Source organism: Polyodon spathula, chromosome 3, assembly GCF_017654505.1.
Source record: "Polyodon spathula isolate WHYD16114869_AA chromosome 3, ASM1765450v1, whole genome shotgun sequence".
Classification (NCBI taxonomy): Eukaryota; Metazoa; Chordata; class Actinopteri; order Acipenseriformes; family Polyodontidae; genus Polyodon; species Polyodon spathula.
Genome location: NC_054536.1, coordinates 87,682,460 through 87,702,458, shown reverse-complemented (window position 1 = coordinate 87,702,458; position 19,999 = coordinate 87,682,460). Strand labels below are relative to the sequence as shown.

Below are 19,999 nucleotides of genomic sequence, written 5' to 3'. Positions count from 1 at the left end.
ATGTGGCTAACTCTGGCTATAGTTTCTATTATCCATGGTGGTGGTGAGTGTTTTATAACAAAAATAAAACTCATTGGCTCCTGTTAATTATGTTCAGAAGGTTTATAAAAATAATATAAAAACCTAAAACGCTTGTGGCAGAAAGATGATTGATTAGAAGATGATGGGGAGGCGTGTTCATTGACAGGAGATAGAGACAGGGATTGACTTGCCCCGCAGGTGGTACAGACATACAGGAACCCCACGTGACGCTACCAGCAATGGTAGCTCATGGCAGACATACGGCCCAGCATACAAAAAGCTAATGATTTCCATTACATGAGAGTAGATGTTAAACTTCATGTTAATTTGAACTCGGCTCTCGCCAACACAAGCACCAACTAAGACGTACCTTTATAGTAAACTAATATGATCGATCTGCATCTCCATCCATTTCCGTTGCTTTCCATCTGATGATGTAGATATCCTTCTGTCTGGTGTTGAATGCTGAAGTGTAATGCTGGTTCCAGGGATCAGCTTATTGTGCCTCCCCAGCGCATCAGCACACACAACGGCTGCGATGCTGGCTCCAGGGATCAACCCAGTGTGATCTCCCCAGCGCATCAGCATGACAACCGTCTGGATTGAGCTAAATAGGGTCTTCAAGTGGGCACCTTCCATCCTCGGTGTTTCGTCGACTAGCCCACGACACCTCAAAAGGGCTCAACAGTGATTATGGCGTCCCAGCATCACCCCCCTCCGTCCCCCACTCAGCTCAGCCCAGCTTATTTACCTGTACATCAGCATTGCTTTCTTTCTATTGTGCTTGAGATCCCCATCCAGAATCTTTCTGTCTCAGCCACAGCCAGTTGCTGCTCCTTTCTGCTGTTCAGATAAGTTCTTCACTGTGTGACGCAAATCTTGGCCACTGAACACGACATCTCTGAGAAACCTAGTTGTAGAGTGTGCCACAAATCCTCGACAACCCATCTCCACTGGATAAACTCGGACTCTCCATTCTCGCTATTCTGCTTCAGCAGCTAGTTGAGCATATCAAAGTTTCTTCCTCTCATAGGCTTCATCCACAGCATCTTCCCATGGCACTGTTAACTCTACCAGATGAACAAGGCATGCTGATCCAGACCAGAAGACAATGTCTGGTAGAAGGTTAGTGGTGGCAATCTCAGGAGGAAAAATAAGCCATTGACCAATATCTGCCAGCATGTTCCAGTCTCTAGAATCTTCCAGTTGTCCTGGGCGAGGCTTGGTTTTAACACCTTCTCTTGGTGGTTTCTCTCCTGGATGGAGGAATACTGTCTTTTGTGTGTAATGCTTTGATGGAACTGGTGGCAACTTATTGGTCAGGTTACGCTTGTCTTCCAGTGCTAAGGTCAAACATCGCAGCAACTGGTCATAGCACCAAGTAAACCGTCCTTGGCTAAGACCCACCTTACATCCGGTCAAAATGTGCCTTAATGTTGCAGGTGATGAACACAAAGGACATGAGGGATCCTCACCCACCCAGAGGATGTCAAGAAAGAGATAGAGCTTCTCGAAGTATAACATTTGACTTTATTTTTCACACAAGACACTGACCAAAATAACAAGTTTAAACAATTTCCAGGTCTCAGTCCCTTTTTTCCAGACTAACCCCTATGCCCAGCTCCCAGCCCCTTTTATAGGTGCAATTACTCTTTCACACGGGGCATTGGGTGTTGCATAACTTTCTTTAACAAATAATTTAAATAAGTATCAAAATTTTGTGTTATTTGTTCACTCAGAGTCCCTTTCATCTAATATTAGATTGTGTTTGAAGATCTGATAACATTCAGTGTCAAAAATCTGCAAAAATGCAGAAAATCAGACAGAGGGCAAATACTTTTTCATATCATGATATATATATATATTATATATATATAATATATATATAGAATAGTATGATAATATCATATATATGCACACACACACACACCAGTAAATCATTTTATACACAACAAAAAGGCTTTGCAAGAAAACGTTCTGAAATATATATTTTTATATATATTTTTTTTGTGTCCATAAAATTTTGTTTTTCTATACTTTCATTTTTGTACACTGCAGTTTTACTATATATAAATATATATATATATATATATATATATATATCCTATCTCTATATATATATATATATATATATAGTATATTATATCTATCAGTGTTTGCCCTCTGTCAGTTTTCTGCATATATATATCCCTGGAGATAAAATAAGTCATTCATTCAGATTTACCCAGTTTTGACTTTACATAGCAATTACATATAAATAGAAAATAAACACTCACCCAGCCAGAAGTGCAGATTGTAAAAACAAGCCTCCTTCTGCTTGATGGTATACAGGACAAGGTAGGCATCACCTACAAAGAAATTGCCCTGTAAACTATCTGGTACTGGAGCAAGTTCCATTTTCTCAATTCTCCAGATCTGAAGACCAGGTGCCTTGCCTGCCTGTTCAAACTCTTTGTGGTACAGCACCATCTTTTACTAAGTTTTAGTTTACTTCAAAAGTTAAGCAGTAAACTCAGTAGGTCTACACAGTGCTTTTCTGAATCACTGGAAAAAAAACTAGTGTGCAGGCAGCACATAAGTGTACGTCTGAGGGTGTGTCTTGCCAAAGTACACATTAACTGCTTGCTCTAGCATCAGCTTTGCCTCCTCCTGTTTTATTTAAACCACTTCAAATACAAACAGTGTTTCATTAAAATAACATTTAGAACAGTTTAAATTAAATAAAGATGGATATGTTAAAGCTGCATTGTCCCACATTCAGGTTCAATGTTATACTAAATTATGAAAACTAATTGATGGTTTAATTTGTCTGTAATAATATTAGAAACCAGACATCACTGTTTTCCTACACTACATTCTGTAGTTTGAGCTGTGGGGACTGTGCATGTTTGCTCTCTGTCAGAAGCCATCCTTTTTTTCTTTAATTTAAACAGTATCTGCAGTAGTTGCTGGTTATTGGTGTCATATTCAACAGGGTTTTTGTTATTCTGATATATTTGAGTTAATAATGTAACAACCACACGCTAACATATTGTGAAAGAAATATATATATATATATATATATATATATATATATATATATATATATATATATATATATATATTATATATTATGGTATGGTCGCCTGCACGTCGTACACATCGGACAGTTGCAGCCTTGTGTAGCATTACAACCTGGAAAAACAAAGATGTTAAACAATATTTTATTTAATTTTATATATATATATATATATATATATATATATATATATATATATATATATATATATATGAGTTTCCTGTTATATGAACATAATTTGTAGAGAGTAGTTATTCTGCCTGTGCAGCTACTGGTAATTTTGAATACAGTATTTAGTATCAAGTTATATTGCCATCTGTTGGATTGTATCTGTAATAGCATCTGTAAATCAAACATCATTTGAAAACTTGCATTAGGCTTTTAACACCTCATCCACCAAATGACCACTGAAATGACCACTAAGTGAACATGTCTTCCTTACATTCACAAAGTACTTTCAACCACATACTGATTTCAATTTCTGATTTATAACTTCAACTTCAAGCAAATATAGGTTACTGTATCCAGAAAAGTGTGGTTTGGTAATGGCAATCCTATCTGTAGAATACCGGATATCTAGGGGTCAATGTTGGTGTTACACACATTAGCTTCCTGCTCTGTTCTGTAGTGTGAAGGTCATTAATAAAGTGAATGAGCAACATTAGCGAGTCCCTGTGGTTGTTCATAATGCAAACACTGCACTATCCTCTTGTAGTTTCTATCTGTGTAAAAACATTTGTACAAAAAAAACCCAAAAAACAACCAAGTTATCATAAAGGGTCCAGCCATATAAACTATCTACAAATGGGGCAAAGATATATACACAAAAAAGGACATGACAAAATTGGGTCAACATGAATTGGAGTAGGAACTAGCAGCAACGTGAATAGACCAGAGGGGTTATGAGATTATTACATAATGCTAATGTATTTAAATAAACACTGAGAAAACATATAACATAATTAATACAGTTGGTACAGAGTTCAAACACTGCAGTTGCAGTCTATATTTTTGGCTGCCTGTCTCTCCTAATATGCCCACATGTATTATATGTTTTTGTGTGATGTTAAAGTGTTTAGAGCTGTCGAGAATGTATGTAACTAATGGTGTGTATGTGCAGACAGGCTAACCAACCACAAATACAAATACACTCAGGTGACATGTTTCCATCTGCCACCGGGCTATAGTTGAAAGTGCTTTGGTATCAGTCCTTTTAGTTTCCATTGACAGCAGTCCGAGACCAAACTGGTTTGAGATGTGACTTTGATAGGGAAGCAACCCAAAGCTGAGCCTCTATCGGTACTTTATTTGCAAATACAGTCTGGTTTAAATGCACACATTTTCCTTCTGTAAGTTTAATTCTTACCATTATTTCATCATTTATGCTCTTTATTAGTAAGTTTGATGTTTGCTCTCAATATTCTGTAGTTCCAGCTCTGGGCGCGGTTTCAATTTCAACAGCATCTTCTGTAACAATGAGAGTGCCACATTCATAAATAGCTGAACAGTGGACATAATGCTCCATTTAATCACTTACAAAAATTTCCTGCAATACATCTGCCAGGTCATTTTTGACTATGTCTATACTGTACAGTAACGTTTATATTTGTAAACCATATTGTTCATGCCTCCCCTTACATTAGCCTTGCCTTTACTAGTCCAGAGTTTAGAACAGTTTTTAATTAATAATTAACTGTTTAAAGTTATAATGACGCATTTTTTGATTGGAGAAAAAATTACATTTTACCAGCCTTTCAAAGCTGTTGCCACAACTTACACAGCCCTGATTCAGCGTTAATGACACTGAAAGAAAGCATTGATATTTTTTCTTTCAAGAGGATCGAGTTGCTTGAGCGTCTTTCCTAATCATTTACCAGAAACTGGAAACAATTGTAAAACAATAATTCTTGGTAGCAGTGCTGATAACACCCAGGAATGATAACGCAGCGTTGGTTCTGTATGCTGCTCTTATAAAACAGGTTTTTCCTCTGTCTTGGGCACAGTCACAAACGACAGCCTGCAAGGAAGCTGACCAGTATGTACAGCTTTTATAGGGAACCTCCAGCTGCTTTGTACAACAAGGAGTCTTATTTTATTTTAAAAAAAAATCATGTAGATGGTGTTGGAGGGAGCACATTTTTTTTAACCAGGATCTCTAAAAACATGTCATTGAGTTGCTCTCATGAACATTGTTGAAATTTTTTACAGGTTACCTGGTAACTCCTAACACTGGGCTTGCTTTTCTTTGCATGGGTATGTGACCATTTTCAACACTGTTGTATATATCACATTGTTTTGATTGTGATAAATGCTGTTTATTCAGCCTCTGCACTTTTGTTTAACAACACCTGAAAAACTAATTTATCTGCAACCTTTGAATAAATTTATATCGGTAAATACATATATATACTTGCAATATGCCCAGCTAGTTTCTAATGTTCTTGTATGTTTTTTTTTTTTTTCCATTAAAATATTATTCATCTAGAATTATTCACAGAAATGCAGCTTTATAGTATAGTGAATAGGTGTAGGTGTGGTGAGTATACAAGTCAACAGTACCTACTGCATATGGTCGGGACAGTCCCAATTTCCTAGCAAATGTCCCCCGTCCCGATGCATAGGAAGAAAGACCCGATATTTCCCCATAGAAAAAAAATCATTTATTCTGTACAGTAGAGTTAGTGAAAAACACACACTGTGCAATTCGTGCGGCTGACACACCTGCTGATCACCCGGTATATAAAGGGAAGAATGCTTCATTGTGTCTATATTTATTGTCATGATGGTTGTGTCGTGAACAGTGTCCAAATCTTGGCAAGTATGGGTGAGGCCATTAATATATTAATACTCAAATAGACTTATAAAATTCTATGACAAACTGTGACAGAATGGTCGAGTGATGACGTCACAGACTAGCAAGTTGGCACACACAAGGTGCTACAGGCTGAGACGCAAATGCGCCCTTATGTATTTAAACAAAACAAAACGCTCTTACACAAAAACAAAAGGCAAACCAAAACAAATACTAATAAACAGAGACAAAAAAAACACCTATTGTGCTGGTCCTAATCCAGCACTAGTAGCAGGTGTTTTTATATATTTAGTTCTTACTTTCTCTGTTTTCTTTCTCCAAAACTCTCTCCTACCAACCAACCCCCATGAGCGACTGATCCGCTCTTTATATATACTTGGTCATCTCCAAATTGGTAATCGCTTAATTAATTTGGAGATGACTACAATAGGCAAGTGTTTAGCTAGATGGGGAATTTTAACAATATCCGTGCTGTAAAACAATAATAACAGAACATCGTTTTAAACAAACACAAAACAGTACATTTCAATAATAATATTACCAAATAAACACAGGGGCACGGTGTACTAGAACTCTTTCTCAAAGTCTTCAATGTTTCTCATAAAAGGTTTGATTAACATAATAAAATTTTTAAAATCATCTGTATATATTTTGTATTATGTGATAGTTTAAAATTACAAGTAACTCCCTGTGGCAGTGTGACAGGGTGAGAGTAGTTAGTTGAGAGTAGTGATGGTGAAGGCATGGTGCGGTGTTGGTCTGTGTTGTGTGTTTGTAAATGGAAATGGAAATAAATGCACGAGGGTGCTTAAACTGCAGCATTTTGGTCTCTGAGTCTCCTTGCCGTCGTTACTGCGTCACATGGTATCAGGCGGGATAGCATCCTTGAGACTCATAGACAGAAGGGGAGATTTAAAAAAAAAAAAAATTAAAAATGTATTACAGTATGTTGGCTGCCATGCTGAACGCCTGGGACCAGCACAGGAGGAGAGCGGAGATAGAGGCAAGATGTTGGGACGTGCAGCGGCAGGAGGAGAGGGGGCAGCAGTGTGCTATCCTCATGGGGAGGGTGAGGGAGATGTGCAATCTAGCGTTGCCACTGTCAGAGTGCCCCGTGCTGAGATCAGCATTGCCTATGCCAGCGCCACCACTGCCAGAGTGCCCCGTGCTGAGATCAGCATTGCCTATGCCAGCGCCACCACTGCCAGAGTGCCCCGTGCTGAGATCAGCATTGCCAATGCCAGCGCCACCACTGCCAGAGTGCCCCGTGCTGAGATCAGCATTGCCGATGCCAGCGCCACCACTGCCAGAGTGCCCCGTGCGGAGATCAGCATTGTATCTCATATACAGTAACTTGTTATAGCATCTACAATGTAATTGCAACAACTTGGAGAACAACAAAAAAGAAGACCTTCTAAAAATGAGTTCCAATATTTACCGTTCTTATATGGCCCTTCAATTTTCAATCAGTAATTGGAAATGATTACTAACTGCAGTACACTTTAATGAAAGCATTTGCTAACTCTCGATTTTAAAACTTAACTATGGTTCACTAACATTACACAGTGGAATGACCACAGTATCATTTAGTAATTGTAAGACAGTATTGACACATGTGAAAACTTTAACAGTAAAATCAAAACTAAAACTTTAGCTTTAAATTTAAACTGGTTAATAGATTAGCAAGCACTGGCAAAATCAACTCTTTCTATATGGTGCATAACTAATTCATTTTAATATATTGGTTAGGGACTTTGCAATACCTGCACGATGGGTGTCTAAATAGTAGTATACATGTATAGACAATAACAATCCAAAGCAAATTTGCACCATTGTTACAGACTTTCTAATAAGTCTGGCATAAACAATTTTGGCTGCTACTTAATTAACCCCTTGTAAAAAAAAAAAAAAAATGAACAGTCCTACAGGTATCACAGTAGCAGACACAGTTTACCCAGCCTCATAGTTTGTGATCGCATCATAAATTCTAGATTTCCTAAATCCATTGATGGAAATGTCCGGTCTGCTTATAAATTTTTTTAAGCAAACTGGCTTCATCACTCACGGCCATTCTCATATTCACTTTGACATCCGACAACTTGTCCAGTGAGCGCTTCTACCACCAGTCTGTCAGAGGGCATGATCGCACACTGTCATGCCACACTTTAATTGGTGGAAGTATTATTGGTGATCCAATCCAAACCAAAATTAAAGTCAAAATAAATTCCACTCCAAAATATCCCGTTACATGGTTTGTCAAAGAAAATATTAAAGGAATGTTGGTGTTTATATGTTTAACAAACGGACATTAGGGAGGCCGTGTTTGTTAATTCCTGCCACCCAGACACAGATGCCAATTCCCAAACTGTCAGGGTTTGACGCGGCAGGTGGCAACACTAGGTTAGAGTTCCCAGTTTTTGTGCCTTTTTCCTCAGGAAATCTGTTACACTTGCAGTTCCTAGGTCATTTCTACAGTGAATGATACTAACTTTCTTGTTTTTGCATAGCGGTGCATGAAAAGGTTTAAAATGTATTGACTGGTTGGATCTGGTCATCCAATTAGTTTACTTGTGATACTTCAGTCACTCTCAAATGTGTTTTAAGAAGAAACAATTTGAACAACTGCTCAATTCCTTGGGTTAATCAGTGTCATTTTCAAGAAACTTCTGTGAACTTGATTTGGGTGGTTAAATGATGAGCAACGGTCATTGTTCCCCCCTGCAGACTCTGAGATAGTGAACAGGAAATTTCTTTAAAAAAATGAATAAATAAATAAAACATTCCATTATACAAGCAGAAACAACAACATAACATGACAGAGAACACACATAATATGTACTGGAATTCCTTTAATGCAGATTTACAATAAAAGATGGTGAGTTTACAGATTTACTATAAAACTTTTTTTGCAAATATAATATATATATATATCTATATATATATATATATATAATATATGATAGATAATAGATATATATATATATAATAGCCTGCTAGATGTAGATTAAGTCACAATTGTACATTTAATTCAGTATACATTTAGTAATTAATCTAGCTTAAGTCTAATATCTAGTAACAGTTGTGGATAAAGTACTTTCACATTTTAGCATACTGTCAAGTTATAATTAATTCATGTTGATTAAAGGTTTAATGTGAAAACCTAAGACATTTTCTATTAAATATTTACTTACAAAATTAATTATGCAGTTTTTTTTTTTTTCTTGGATGTATACCTAAAAATGATTATACACCATTAATTTTCAACTTAATTAAATTAAATTGGAGTGTGTTTTGAAACTTATCAGCAGCGAGATATACATATATATATACACACACACACACACACACACACATTCACACAAGAAACATATTTTGCCAAACACACATGTCTTCTTTTGTTCCTAATTCTGTTTTCGAACCGGTTCATCCTAAAATAAATATAAATAATACTTTACAATACTTTTTTTCAGTCGCATGCAAATCTTTCAGACTTTAACTCTGGTTGAACCCACTTTTATATTTTTACATATTGTATAATAGGTTCATGATATTTGTTTTTAAATAATATGTATTTGGAAATATTCCTCTGCTGGACAATAACCGAATTTGATGTACTCTGACTGTATTTAGTTGAATGTTCAAATGCAGGGTTTTTGATATGTAAATTTCTGCTTGCAAGCATAAAGATCACAAATGGAATTTTTCCAGATATTTTTCAAATCTTTAATGTATCATCAGTATATAATACCGTATAATTTGTCTGAGAAAAGTATGGTAGTTTTTTTCACACCTTTTCCAAAACGTTAGCAAGCTTGTCTTCCACCCGACCCATCAATGCACTGTAGACCCCACGTCTCCGTCTATGTCTCTGTAAACAACATTAACATCGCTGGTAAGATTTTTAAATAAGTATCCTATTTCACTGACAATTGTTTTTTCAATTGGGAAGTATTGATCTAACAGTATTTAATAGGTTTCTCTTATAATCCCATATTCATTGTGCAAATCTACACAATGTTTAAATCAGTAATAAATATCAGTTACCCCAGATACTAAGCACGTTTTCTTTTATTGGTCTTGGAATTTCTCCTTTTTGTTTGCATGACATTATCAATTTGGATGCCATTATGTCTTTACATTTTATGTGTTATCCAACTATTTCTGTTTAAGCAAGCTGAGCCCAGCCTCCAGGTCACTACTGCAGATTATGGGAGGGTTGTGTCGTAATGCGGTTAATTCCAAGGTTGGGTGCTCAGCACTCTCAGGGACATCGAGTTTGTAAAGATTGCAACATAAAGAGATGGTCCACCTTTTTCTAAGGCCCGACATATAGAAGGGGGGTCCCTGCCATTTGGGGGACCAGACTCACAGGGAATATCCCCTGCGCATAAAACAGAGACTTGAGAATCTGAAAGGAAGAAAGAATCCGATGGACACTCACCACCTGTCTTGAAGATCTGGATTACGCAGGCGACATCAGCCTGCTCTAAAGTCAGCATAAAGACATGCAGGATAAGACCATCTGAATGAGTGAGTCAGCCCAAAAGCTTGGACTACAAATAAACATCAACAAATCATAACTGATGCGAATGAACAAAGAAAAATAATTCCATCATCAATAACAACAAGGCCGTAGAAGAAGTGAGTGGATTCACCTACCTGGAGAGTAGAGTAGATGGGGACACAAAGAGGGATGATAACACAAGAATAAGTAAAGCCAGCCTAGCATTCTCTATGCTAAACAGCACCTGAAGTCAAAACAAGAGGGTACAAAAACAAAACTGAAGATCTTTAACAGCAATATCCTCAGTGTGCTGTCATATGGAGCAGAGTGCCGGAAAATCAAATCAAGAACAGCCGACAAGCTGAACACCCTCCAAATCAAATGTCTGCGGAAGAGTTTTCTGGTCAAGAACAATTTCATATCAAGAGCTCCACCAAAAAACAAATACAAGGCCTCTAGCCTTAGCTGTTAAGAGAAGAAGATGGAGGTGACTTCTGCACATATCGAATGACACCAGGTGCACTACATAGAGCTGCCTTACGGTGGATACCAGACGGAAGACAGAAAAGGGGTCATCCAAAGGAAACATAGACGACAGTGGAGAAAGAGATGAGGGCATGTGGACTGACATGGGATACCATCATCAGACAGGGTGCAGAACGACAGCGGTAGGTCTCTGTCAGATGAGGTCCAGCGCCCTGTATTTTTTATTAGATGCTGGTTAATCTTTGCTCTTGCTGCTGATGTGGCTGTCCCAATTCTGAATGAATGAGGAGTATAGAATTGAGGGGGAAGTCCTGCTCTGAAAACCAATGAAGACAGATGAGATGTGAACCAATGTCTGGATATAACAGCTTGAATCAATGAACAGGGGGTCAGACTTTGAACTAGGTTTGTGTTCTGCAATATATTTCTACATGGAAGCACATGGGCATAGAGGAGTGTCCATTTTTGAAAGTTGAATAAATTAACCTTGCCCAAGCTGATCTGTTTTGGAAATGCGCAGGAAGAGGATAAAGTGGGAATCTAAGATGAGCATGAGATCACTTTCAAATTGTTCAGAATATCTATAGAGATAGGCAGATACAGGAGAAGCGGTCTGAGAGCTGTCAGAGATTCCACTCAGGAGGAGACAGACAGCTGGTATTGATAGAGTTGGGGAGGTAATAGTCATCAAGCAAAATTGGTATTGTATTGCTGACAGAAAGGATTTGATTGTAGCTGGTGCAACATATTAAGTCCTTTGTGTGCACTATAAAATCCATAACCCAATCCTGATTGAATGGGGTCAGATTTATCCTGCTTTGGGAGCAGAAAGCCAAATAGGTGGTCCAGCAGCTGGGATAAGAGGATCTGGTGGAATGAGTGAGTGCTGCAGCCATGTATGCTTGTGCTGTATTAAGTAGTCCACTGATTGTTGCATTTAGTTGAAAATTAAACTGGTTGAACTGGGGTGTCACTGCTGAAGTTAGCAGAGCTGTAGAGACCAGATGGTGAAATCTGGAAATCTGTAAACAAGAAAGAGTGTCAGCTGCATTATTATAAATGCCCAGTAGATGGCGGGCTTGGATTAGAAAATTATTTGCTACTGCAATCCATATTAGTCGCCACAGTAGTTGCATAATAAGAGGTGAACAGGAACAGCCTTTGTTGTTAATATGAACTGTAGATTTGTTGTCGAAAAGGAATAGTACTGATTTTTTTTTTGACCTTATAGATATGCTGCCACGACTATTGGGTACATTTCAAGAAGAGCTGTGGATTTCTGATGCACTGATAGGTTTTCAATTTCTAGTGGCCATGCACTAGAAAACCATTGATTGTTTATCTCATGAATCTCATGAATGAAGTGTCCGTAAATAAAGCCAGATTGTCTAGAGCTGAAATGAAATCATCACAGAACACAAACAGGCCATTCCAATGCTGTATCAGAGCAGACCACACTTTACTGTCTTCCCTAGCTTCTGATGAAATATTGATGTAGGAGTCCAAGTTTTTTGCTGTCGATGAAAGAGCAATTAATGGGTGATAATGTGAATTGCAAAATTGAAATGTCCCAGCAAAGAGAGCAGAGCATGTTTCCTGATCATTTTGCTGATCTGAAAGTTATGTATACGAGAATGAATACGGTCGAGTTTAGATACAGGAAGGTCTGACTACAAACTTTTCTGTGTCCAGTATGATTCCTAGAAATTCCAGTGAATTATTTTTTCTTCTGAAAGCGGGGCACCAACCTCTGAAAATAAACTATTAAGATTAGTGATCGCTTCTGCTGGAGGATCTGAGGAAGGCGATATCAAGAGAAAATCGTCAAGTAGGTGGAGCAGAAATGGAACTTAGAAAATAGAATTTATGTTCCCAGCATATCCCGAACAGGTGACAAAGAGAAGGATGGATTGCCATTACTTTAAATGTGTCTGAATATCTGCTTTTGCAAAACAGGAGCCGCGACCTACCAATTTAATTGAATGAACTGCATCCGATATGGTATTGTACTGTAGAGAAATTTGATCATGAGGAATGAACGAGTTGATGCTACTGGTGCTTGATCCACATGGTGCTGACAAGTCAATGATGAGACACTTTCTTCCTGACATTTTCCAAGTGCTGATCCCTATGGGATTAATCCTGAATATTGGAAATGGGGGCGCTGCAAACAGACCAACCATAAATCCTTTTTTAATCTCTTTTTGAATAAGAGACTGTACTGCTTTGGAAGGACGAGCGAGGGATTTAACTGACGCTCTTGTCTGGATGATTCAGAAGTTTTTGTTTTAAAATGGGAATATTTATGGGAGTGGAGGCTATTAGTGTTAGTGAGAGTCACTTTGGAGCTACTGGGCAGATAGCTTTTGAATGAGCATCCCTGTAGAAACTGTATATATGGATGTTTTTGAATTGAAATTGAAATTGTTACAAATTTGCTTTCCTCCTGCTTATCTGATTCTTTACCCGAATTTGTCTTCTCTTGTCGTTTGCTCAAGTTGGGGATCGAGATTCTGTTAGAGAAATGGGGATGAGTGTTGCAGACTGTTAATCTGGAAGTTGATGCTATGGATGCTTTCGTGCACAAAAAGGTGGACTGGCTGGTGGAAACACAGGTCCTGCATGCGTTAAATGTTAAATAGGTCTAAATCAGGTTGTGCCCAGTCAATGATGTGGTTATCTGATGCCAAAATTGCTGCTGCTTTTGCTGAAAAGGATTTGTGGTAGTTGAAAAACATGGCCCATCCATACCTGACAGACAGCTCCACGACATAGAAATCATAGGAATCCAGTTCTTGCCTGTGGTTCGGGTATATAGAACATAGTACATCTCTAAATATAAAGATTGCAAGAACCAATTCCTCCAGGGTAATATTCTTCAGTAATCTGGGGTCTCTGAATTTCAGCATGACTGATACAGTGCTGAGAAAAAGTTTGTGAACCCCAATGATAAATATGGAAATTCCATAGTATTTTTTAAAATATCCAATAGGGTTTATATTAACCAATTCCATGTCTTTTGAAACAAAATGATGTATGAATTAGACAAACAATGAGTAATTAAGATTCAGGGTATGTGAAGAAGTAAGTGAACCCCTGGTTTTATCAGCTCAATTAAGGGGATAATTAGAATCAGGTGTTTAAATAATTAGGTAGATCTTCAGAGTTTGGGAGGCCCCACTCTATATAAAGATCAGAAACTTTGTATGTTTGTTCTTCACTATACAGGTGTGTGAAAACACATCATGCCACGATCAAAAGAAATTTCTGAGGACCTCAGAAAAACAGTTATTGATGCTCATCAGTTTAGAAAGGGTTACAAAACTATTTTTAAGGATTTGGGGCTCCACCAATCCACTGTCAGACAAATGGAGAAAGTTCAAGACCACAGTCACTCTACCCAGGAGCGGTCTTCCTACCAAAATCTCTCCAAGAACAAACCGGAAAATCATCAAGGAAGTCACAAAGAACCCTCGAGTAACATCCAAGGATCTTCAGGCCACTCTTGCCTTGGCTAATGTGAGTGTTCATCAACTATCAAAAAAAGACTGAATAAGAATGGAGTTTATGGAAGCCTGTCTGGAACAAGACTTCTGGAACAATGTTCTCTGGACAGATGAGTCAAAGGTAGAACTTTTTGGCCTCAATGAGAAATGTTATGTTTGGCGAAAACCAAACACTGCGTTCAAACAGAAGAACCTCATCCCAACCGTCAAGGATGGTGGTGGGAGTGTGATAGTTTGGGGCTGCTTTGCTGCCTCAGGACCTAGACGGCTTGCCATCATTGACACAACCATGAATTCTGTATTGTATCAGAATATTCTAGAGGAGAATGTCAGGTCATCCGTCCGTGAGCTGAAGCTGAACTGAAAGTGGGTCATGCAGCAAGATAATGATCCTGAACATACAAGCAGATCTACAAAAGAATGGCTGCAGAAGAAGAAATTCCGCATTTTAGAATGGCCTAGTCAAAGTCCAGACCTAAACCCCATCGAAATGTTGTGGCAGGACCTGAAGTGAGCTCTCCATGGAAGGAAGCCCTCATATGTCACTGAGTTGAAGCAGTTCTGTAAGAAGGAATGGGCCAAAAGTCCTCAAAACCAATGCAAGAGACTGACCAACAGTTACAGGAAACACTTAGTTGAAGTCATTGCTGCTCAATGGGGTGCCACCAGTTACTGAATCTAAAGGTTCACATACTTTTTCACACATGGATATTGAATGTTGAATCATTTGTGGATAAATACATGTTGAAAAAGTATCATGTTTTTGTGTCATTTGTTTAATCAGGTTATCTTTATCTATTATTAGTACTTAGTTTAAGAACTTAGATCTAATAACATTTTAGGTTTGAAATATGTGAAAATCCTAAGGGGTTCACAAACTTTTTCTCAGCACTGTAAGTCTCCACAATCCACTACTCTATGGTCCAGAAATTCTGATGTAGCCATCAATAGAGAACCCAAAGTAGCGCCCTTAACTTTAATTATGCTGCACAGAATCTGCTGGGTTATTGAGTGACAGCAGGCATTGGTTGAGGCAGCGGAACCATATGCTGTTGCAGATGCAAGGTTGTAGACCGGAGGTTCTATTGTAGGGATGGGGGTTGGTGTAAAATCAAACGTGACTGTAGCTATTGAAGTGGCTGTGTTTATGGCAGGAATGGAAGAGAATGTTGAAACTGTGGAACCTTGTTTATCTTGCTCGATGTTGAACACCTGTTTATCCAGATTGCTAAGTTTGGTGTTAATTAAGGATAAGGTATCTGCGAATGGTTGCATAAATGCTTTTATTTAATTGAAAATGCAAGAATGTTCCTACTGAGTTTCACTGGCTGGAGTGGCTGCCTGTTGGCGTGATGACGTGCTGGCAGTGGGGGTAGCTTGCTCTGAGACGGTCTGCCTGCTGTCTGACCTGTGCTGCTGAATAGCTGAGCGTGGTTGGGGAGTTTTCTTGGGTGGACATATAGGTTTTGCTGAGATTGATTCACAATAGAAAATGAAAAGGGATTTCGCTGCCGTTTTTGAGGACGGTCTTTATAAACTTGTTGAAAATGCAGTCCTTGCAGTACAGATGCTCAAGAGAGATATCCTGAGTTTGGAGGCCTGCTCGGAAGGCACTTGTTCGGATGTTGCATGGAAGCCTGATAGAGGAAAGCGCGGTGGGCTGATCAGCCCCGGGTTGAAGCTGTCAGACAGTGCTCTGATACAGACATGAAGTGATCTTTGAAAACCTCGAATCTCAGGAAAGGGGTGCGGTAAGTACTCCATACTTACATTTTTTCTTTAATACTTTACTCAGAAAGAAATTGCTGGGGTCTTGCAATCCGCATAGGTTCACAACCAAAAACAAACATTTGCAAGACAGAAATATAGGGTGTGGCTAATGGTTAAATAGGGAGTAGATTTGATTGAATATAGGAGATCAAAGGATAATGAGGGGCTTATCCCCCCCCCCGAACCACATTGAATAGGTAAACATTTGTTTAACAAGAACAACCTAAAAACCTGGAAGGACCGAGGGTTAATTTTGGATCATGATATATTGTAGTTGCCCAAGTCCTCTTGTACAAAACCTTTGGCAAATTAGTTCAGTCCTGGTCTATCTTTTAGTACTTTCTGTCTAGCATTAAGTCAGTGTCTCCATATGCAGAAAATGGATTCTGCCTTCTTGCCCAGTAGAAGCAGGTTGAACTGCCATTTCAGGTTCACTGTTTTCACTTTCAGAGGTGTTTGACACCAGATCAACATTGGGGAGCTATAAATCTTGAATAGGAATCACTAGAAAATGTCACTATCATCTGGATGTTTTAGATGTTGTTCATCTTTTCCTAAACTTGTGTTGCTAGGAGTCTTACCTCTAACAACATTGACACTAACGGCATTCAATGTCAAATACGCTTTTCAAATTCAAGTCAAAGACAAGCGTACCAGAGAGGTTTATAGTATGTATGTCTTTGAATCGTAATAATTCTAGGAGAGCTAATTGTCTTCTATTGTATGAGATTACAATGCTGTAGGTATAATCTTGTATTAGACTGTAAACTAAAGAAAACTGTCCTTGAGGTTTTAGGATTTCATACACGTTTAGAGAATGTCATGATTATATTTTTAAAAGGAGTGAAAATCATCCCGTGGTTGTCCTAGGGTTTAACTAAATATTGGTAACTGACAATAAAGGTTAGAATGCATGCTTTCCGATCTTAAATGCCGGGGACAACATTAGTTGCATTATACTTACTGTATAGGAAGCAGATTTTGGAGGCCAAGACTTCTTTGGAAGTATTAACTTTGAATCCCATTTAAGTTCCTGAGGTTTATATGTGTCAAATCTTTGAACACTGGTTTTCTCTTGTGAAGGCTTTACTGGTTCGAGACCTTGGAGAAGATATAAGAGCAATTTATGCAACAATTTATGAAACTATAGGCAGTGATATAACATAATTACTAGAAATTAAGTGTATATATGACAACCCCATAATGAACATTGTCCCTATCATTGCAGCTACATTGGGCCCATCCGGGACTAAATTATTTTCTATAGAAAAAGACTTACTTGCAATTATCTGCTGAGATTTGAAATTCAGATTCCAAGAATCTCGCTCATAACTGGTATTAAAGTCTGGTATATTCTCTTCATACTAGAAACAAATAGATAATAATAACCTTCATTATTTTTGGTAGTTAGGAGGATATTAGACTTGACAAGTAATGTTATTGTTAGGGTTAGGGTTAGGGTTAATAAGACTAACTTTAATAAGGCTGTTTACCTGTCTGAAATCATGTGGCTTAGGGTCTTTAAATTCAGCAGTAGGGTATTTTCCAGTCTTCACAAACATTATCCTGGCTTCCTGAGGGTCAGGAGGTTTAAATTTTGCAATGAATTTAGGAGATTCTTTTTTCTGGACTATTTCAGGTAGAATTGTAGTTTTAATTTCCTCTACAATGTTCAGTTTCCCAGAAGAGTTGGTCATTTTAGACACAGCCTGCTTGCTTTCCTGTGTATTCCTGGGTAAGTTAAGTGATCTGTACAGCTTTGGGGTGAAATCAGGTGCTTTTCTTGACCATATATTATTATCTGGCACAGTTTCAGGGTAGACAAAGCTCTTACTTCTTATATCTGCCAAGCTTTTACTTGCTGAGAAGGTTGTTTTTCTGTCAAATCGAAACGAAGGTTCACTGTGGGAAATCATTTTGGAAAACTCCATGTTTCCCAAGTCTTCACTTCGTGTAACCATACCTGCTGACATAAAAAGAAAATTGATGTTTTTACATGTCTGCATAAATACAATTTATAGGGGTTAAAAATCATAGTGAGTTTTTTTTTTTTTTTTTTTTTTTTTTTTTTTTATCAAATGTGTTATTCTTGTTGTTAAGAATTTCTCATCAGCTGAACCAATCCAAAACATTTTAAAATACAGTATTTATCTTTATTTAACTAGGTAGGAAAACAGGGGTTTTATTTATACTGTGGTGATGGCCTGGGGAATAGAGTAGGGCAGGAAGAACTGAGCAAGGTCACAGTTACATTGACCTTGACTAGGATGTACCCATGGCAACGAGGTTAGCACCATTTTTTTAATACCAGAAAGTGACAGCTGCACTTTGAATAAACAGGTTTTGCTGTAGATGTAGAGTGGAACTGTTTTTATGTTGCGGTTATCTTTGGTTTGTAAAGGACAATCTTATTAACTTTGTAATAGGCTTTCTCTGGTAAACCACATATAAATAAATTACTAAAAGCTAGGCTTGCCCAGAAAACGCATTTCTCAAGCAGTGTGATGAGCAAGTCACTTTATACAATAAACTTCAGGCCAGAGCTAGCTCACCAGGACTGATTACGTGTAGAACCAATGTTTTTTTGTTTTTTTTTTTTTTTCTTCAAAATAGCAAACAAATTAAGATGTATTGGCTACCATCTTTTATTCTTGTAATTTATACTATTTACAATATTTTTGATGACTTATCGTGATACATTTTTTGTAGTGCAATGACTCCTGATGACAGAAAAGTGTAAACAAAAATAGTCTTCTTTAAGGCATTGATTTGCCAGTTAACATTGGAAACGAAACTGAAGGAAAAGCAGTAAATGCCACTTCCTATTTTCGTATTTAATAAACAAATAGCAGATTATAAAAAAATTTGTAATGTCTTTTTTTTTATGACATGACATGAAGTAGTTTTTGATGATTGTATCGTAAAGATGAAAGTTTTATATTGAATTTCTGACCTCATTTACACGACACAATCAAATTAATAAGAAACTTTATTAATAAGACAAATTAATAAAAATTTATATATTTGAAAGACGTGAATAACATCACGATACTAATTCCAATATAACACTAGGAATTAAACTAGTGAAGAAATATCGGACACTACTCTGTAGACTGTATGTATGTAATATGACATTCTGGAAACCAGTCCTGAATCCAAAATAAAAGCAAAAGGTATACAGCAATATTTTAAAATGCAACCACTCATCACTTAAGTTACTAAACTCAACATTAGTAAAACAATACATTCTGTTTTTCAGTATCTTGAAACAGGAAGCAGAGCAAGAGTTGAAAATGCATCTTTCCTCACCAACTAACTAAGCTAAATAAATAAATAAATAAATCACTTACCTGTTTGTGTGCTTATTTCCATCTACTGTACTTAATGTTCATTATTAAGCTGTTTTTTTACTTGTGTACTTTTGAAACATATATTTAGACTTCAGCTTGCTCTGTTTCAGAGAAGTCTGAAGTGGTGGCATGCAGTAAAGAAAGGTTGCTAAGCAACGGGACTCTTGCTACTTTACCTAAAGAATAAGAGAAGACTGCCTACCAAGAGGGCCAGCAGAAAAAAAAAAAAAAACATTTCTTAGCAACAGAGTACAAAGAACATTTCCAGGAATACTTCAGCACTAATCTCGTGAGCACTAAAGTGTCTCAGATAAAGCAGGCCATGTGAGCAGTTTAGAAAAGTTATACACCAAGATTTTGTTTACTTTAGCAGAAGCAGTGCAATGAATACAAGTTTTATTGACAATGATAAAAACAGGCTTTAGGTTGCAAAATTATGCTGAAAAAGATTCCACATTTTCAGCATCTTTGCATAGGTACCTTTTTATCCAC

General features: G+C 37.6%; 2 protein-coding genes across 2 annotated transcripts in view; both read right to left on the bottom strand.

The window, feature by feature from the left end:
• The window catches only part of LOC121313578 (adseverin-like), a 43,299-nt gene extending 40,745 nt beyond the window's left edge, over positions 1-2,554 (bottom strand). The window contains exon 1 of the mRNA XM_041246264.1: positions 2,298-2,554. Coding sequence (XP_041102198.1) covers positions 2,298-2,490 — 193 coding nt within the window. The 5' untranslated portion in view covers positions 2,491-2,554. The remainder of the gene's footprint in view (positions 1-2,297) is intronic.
• A 6,645-nt stretch (positions 2,555-9,199) lies between these two features.
• On the bottom strand, positions 9,200-18,122 carry LOC121313581. The gene is made up of 5 exons (XM_041246266.1): positions 17,651-18,122; positions 17,437-17,521; positions 17,122-17,258; positions 9,682-9,759; positions 9,200-9,319 (listed from the first exon to the last, which is right to left on the bottom strand). Exons 1-5 carry the CDS (start codon positions 18,116-18,118, stop codon positions 9,293-9,295), a joined length of 795 nt encoding a protein of 264 aa, XP_041102200.1. The 5' UTR covers positions 18,119-18,122; the 3' UTR covers positions 9,200-9,292.
• Between the last annotated feature and the right edge of the window lie 1,877 nt (positions 18,123-19,999).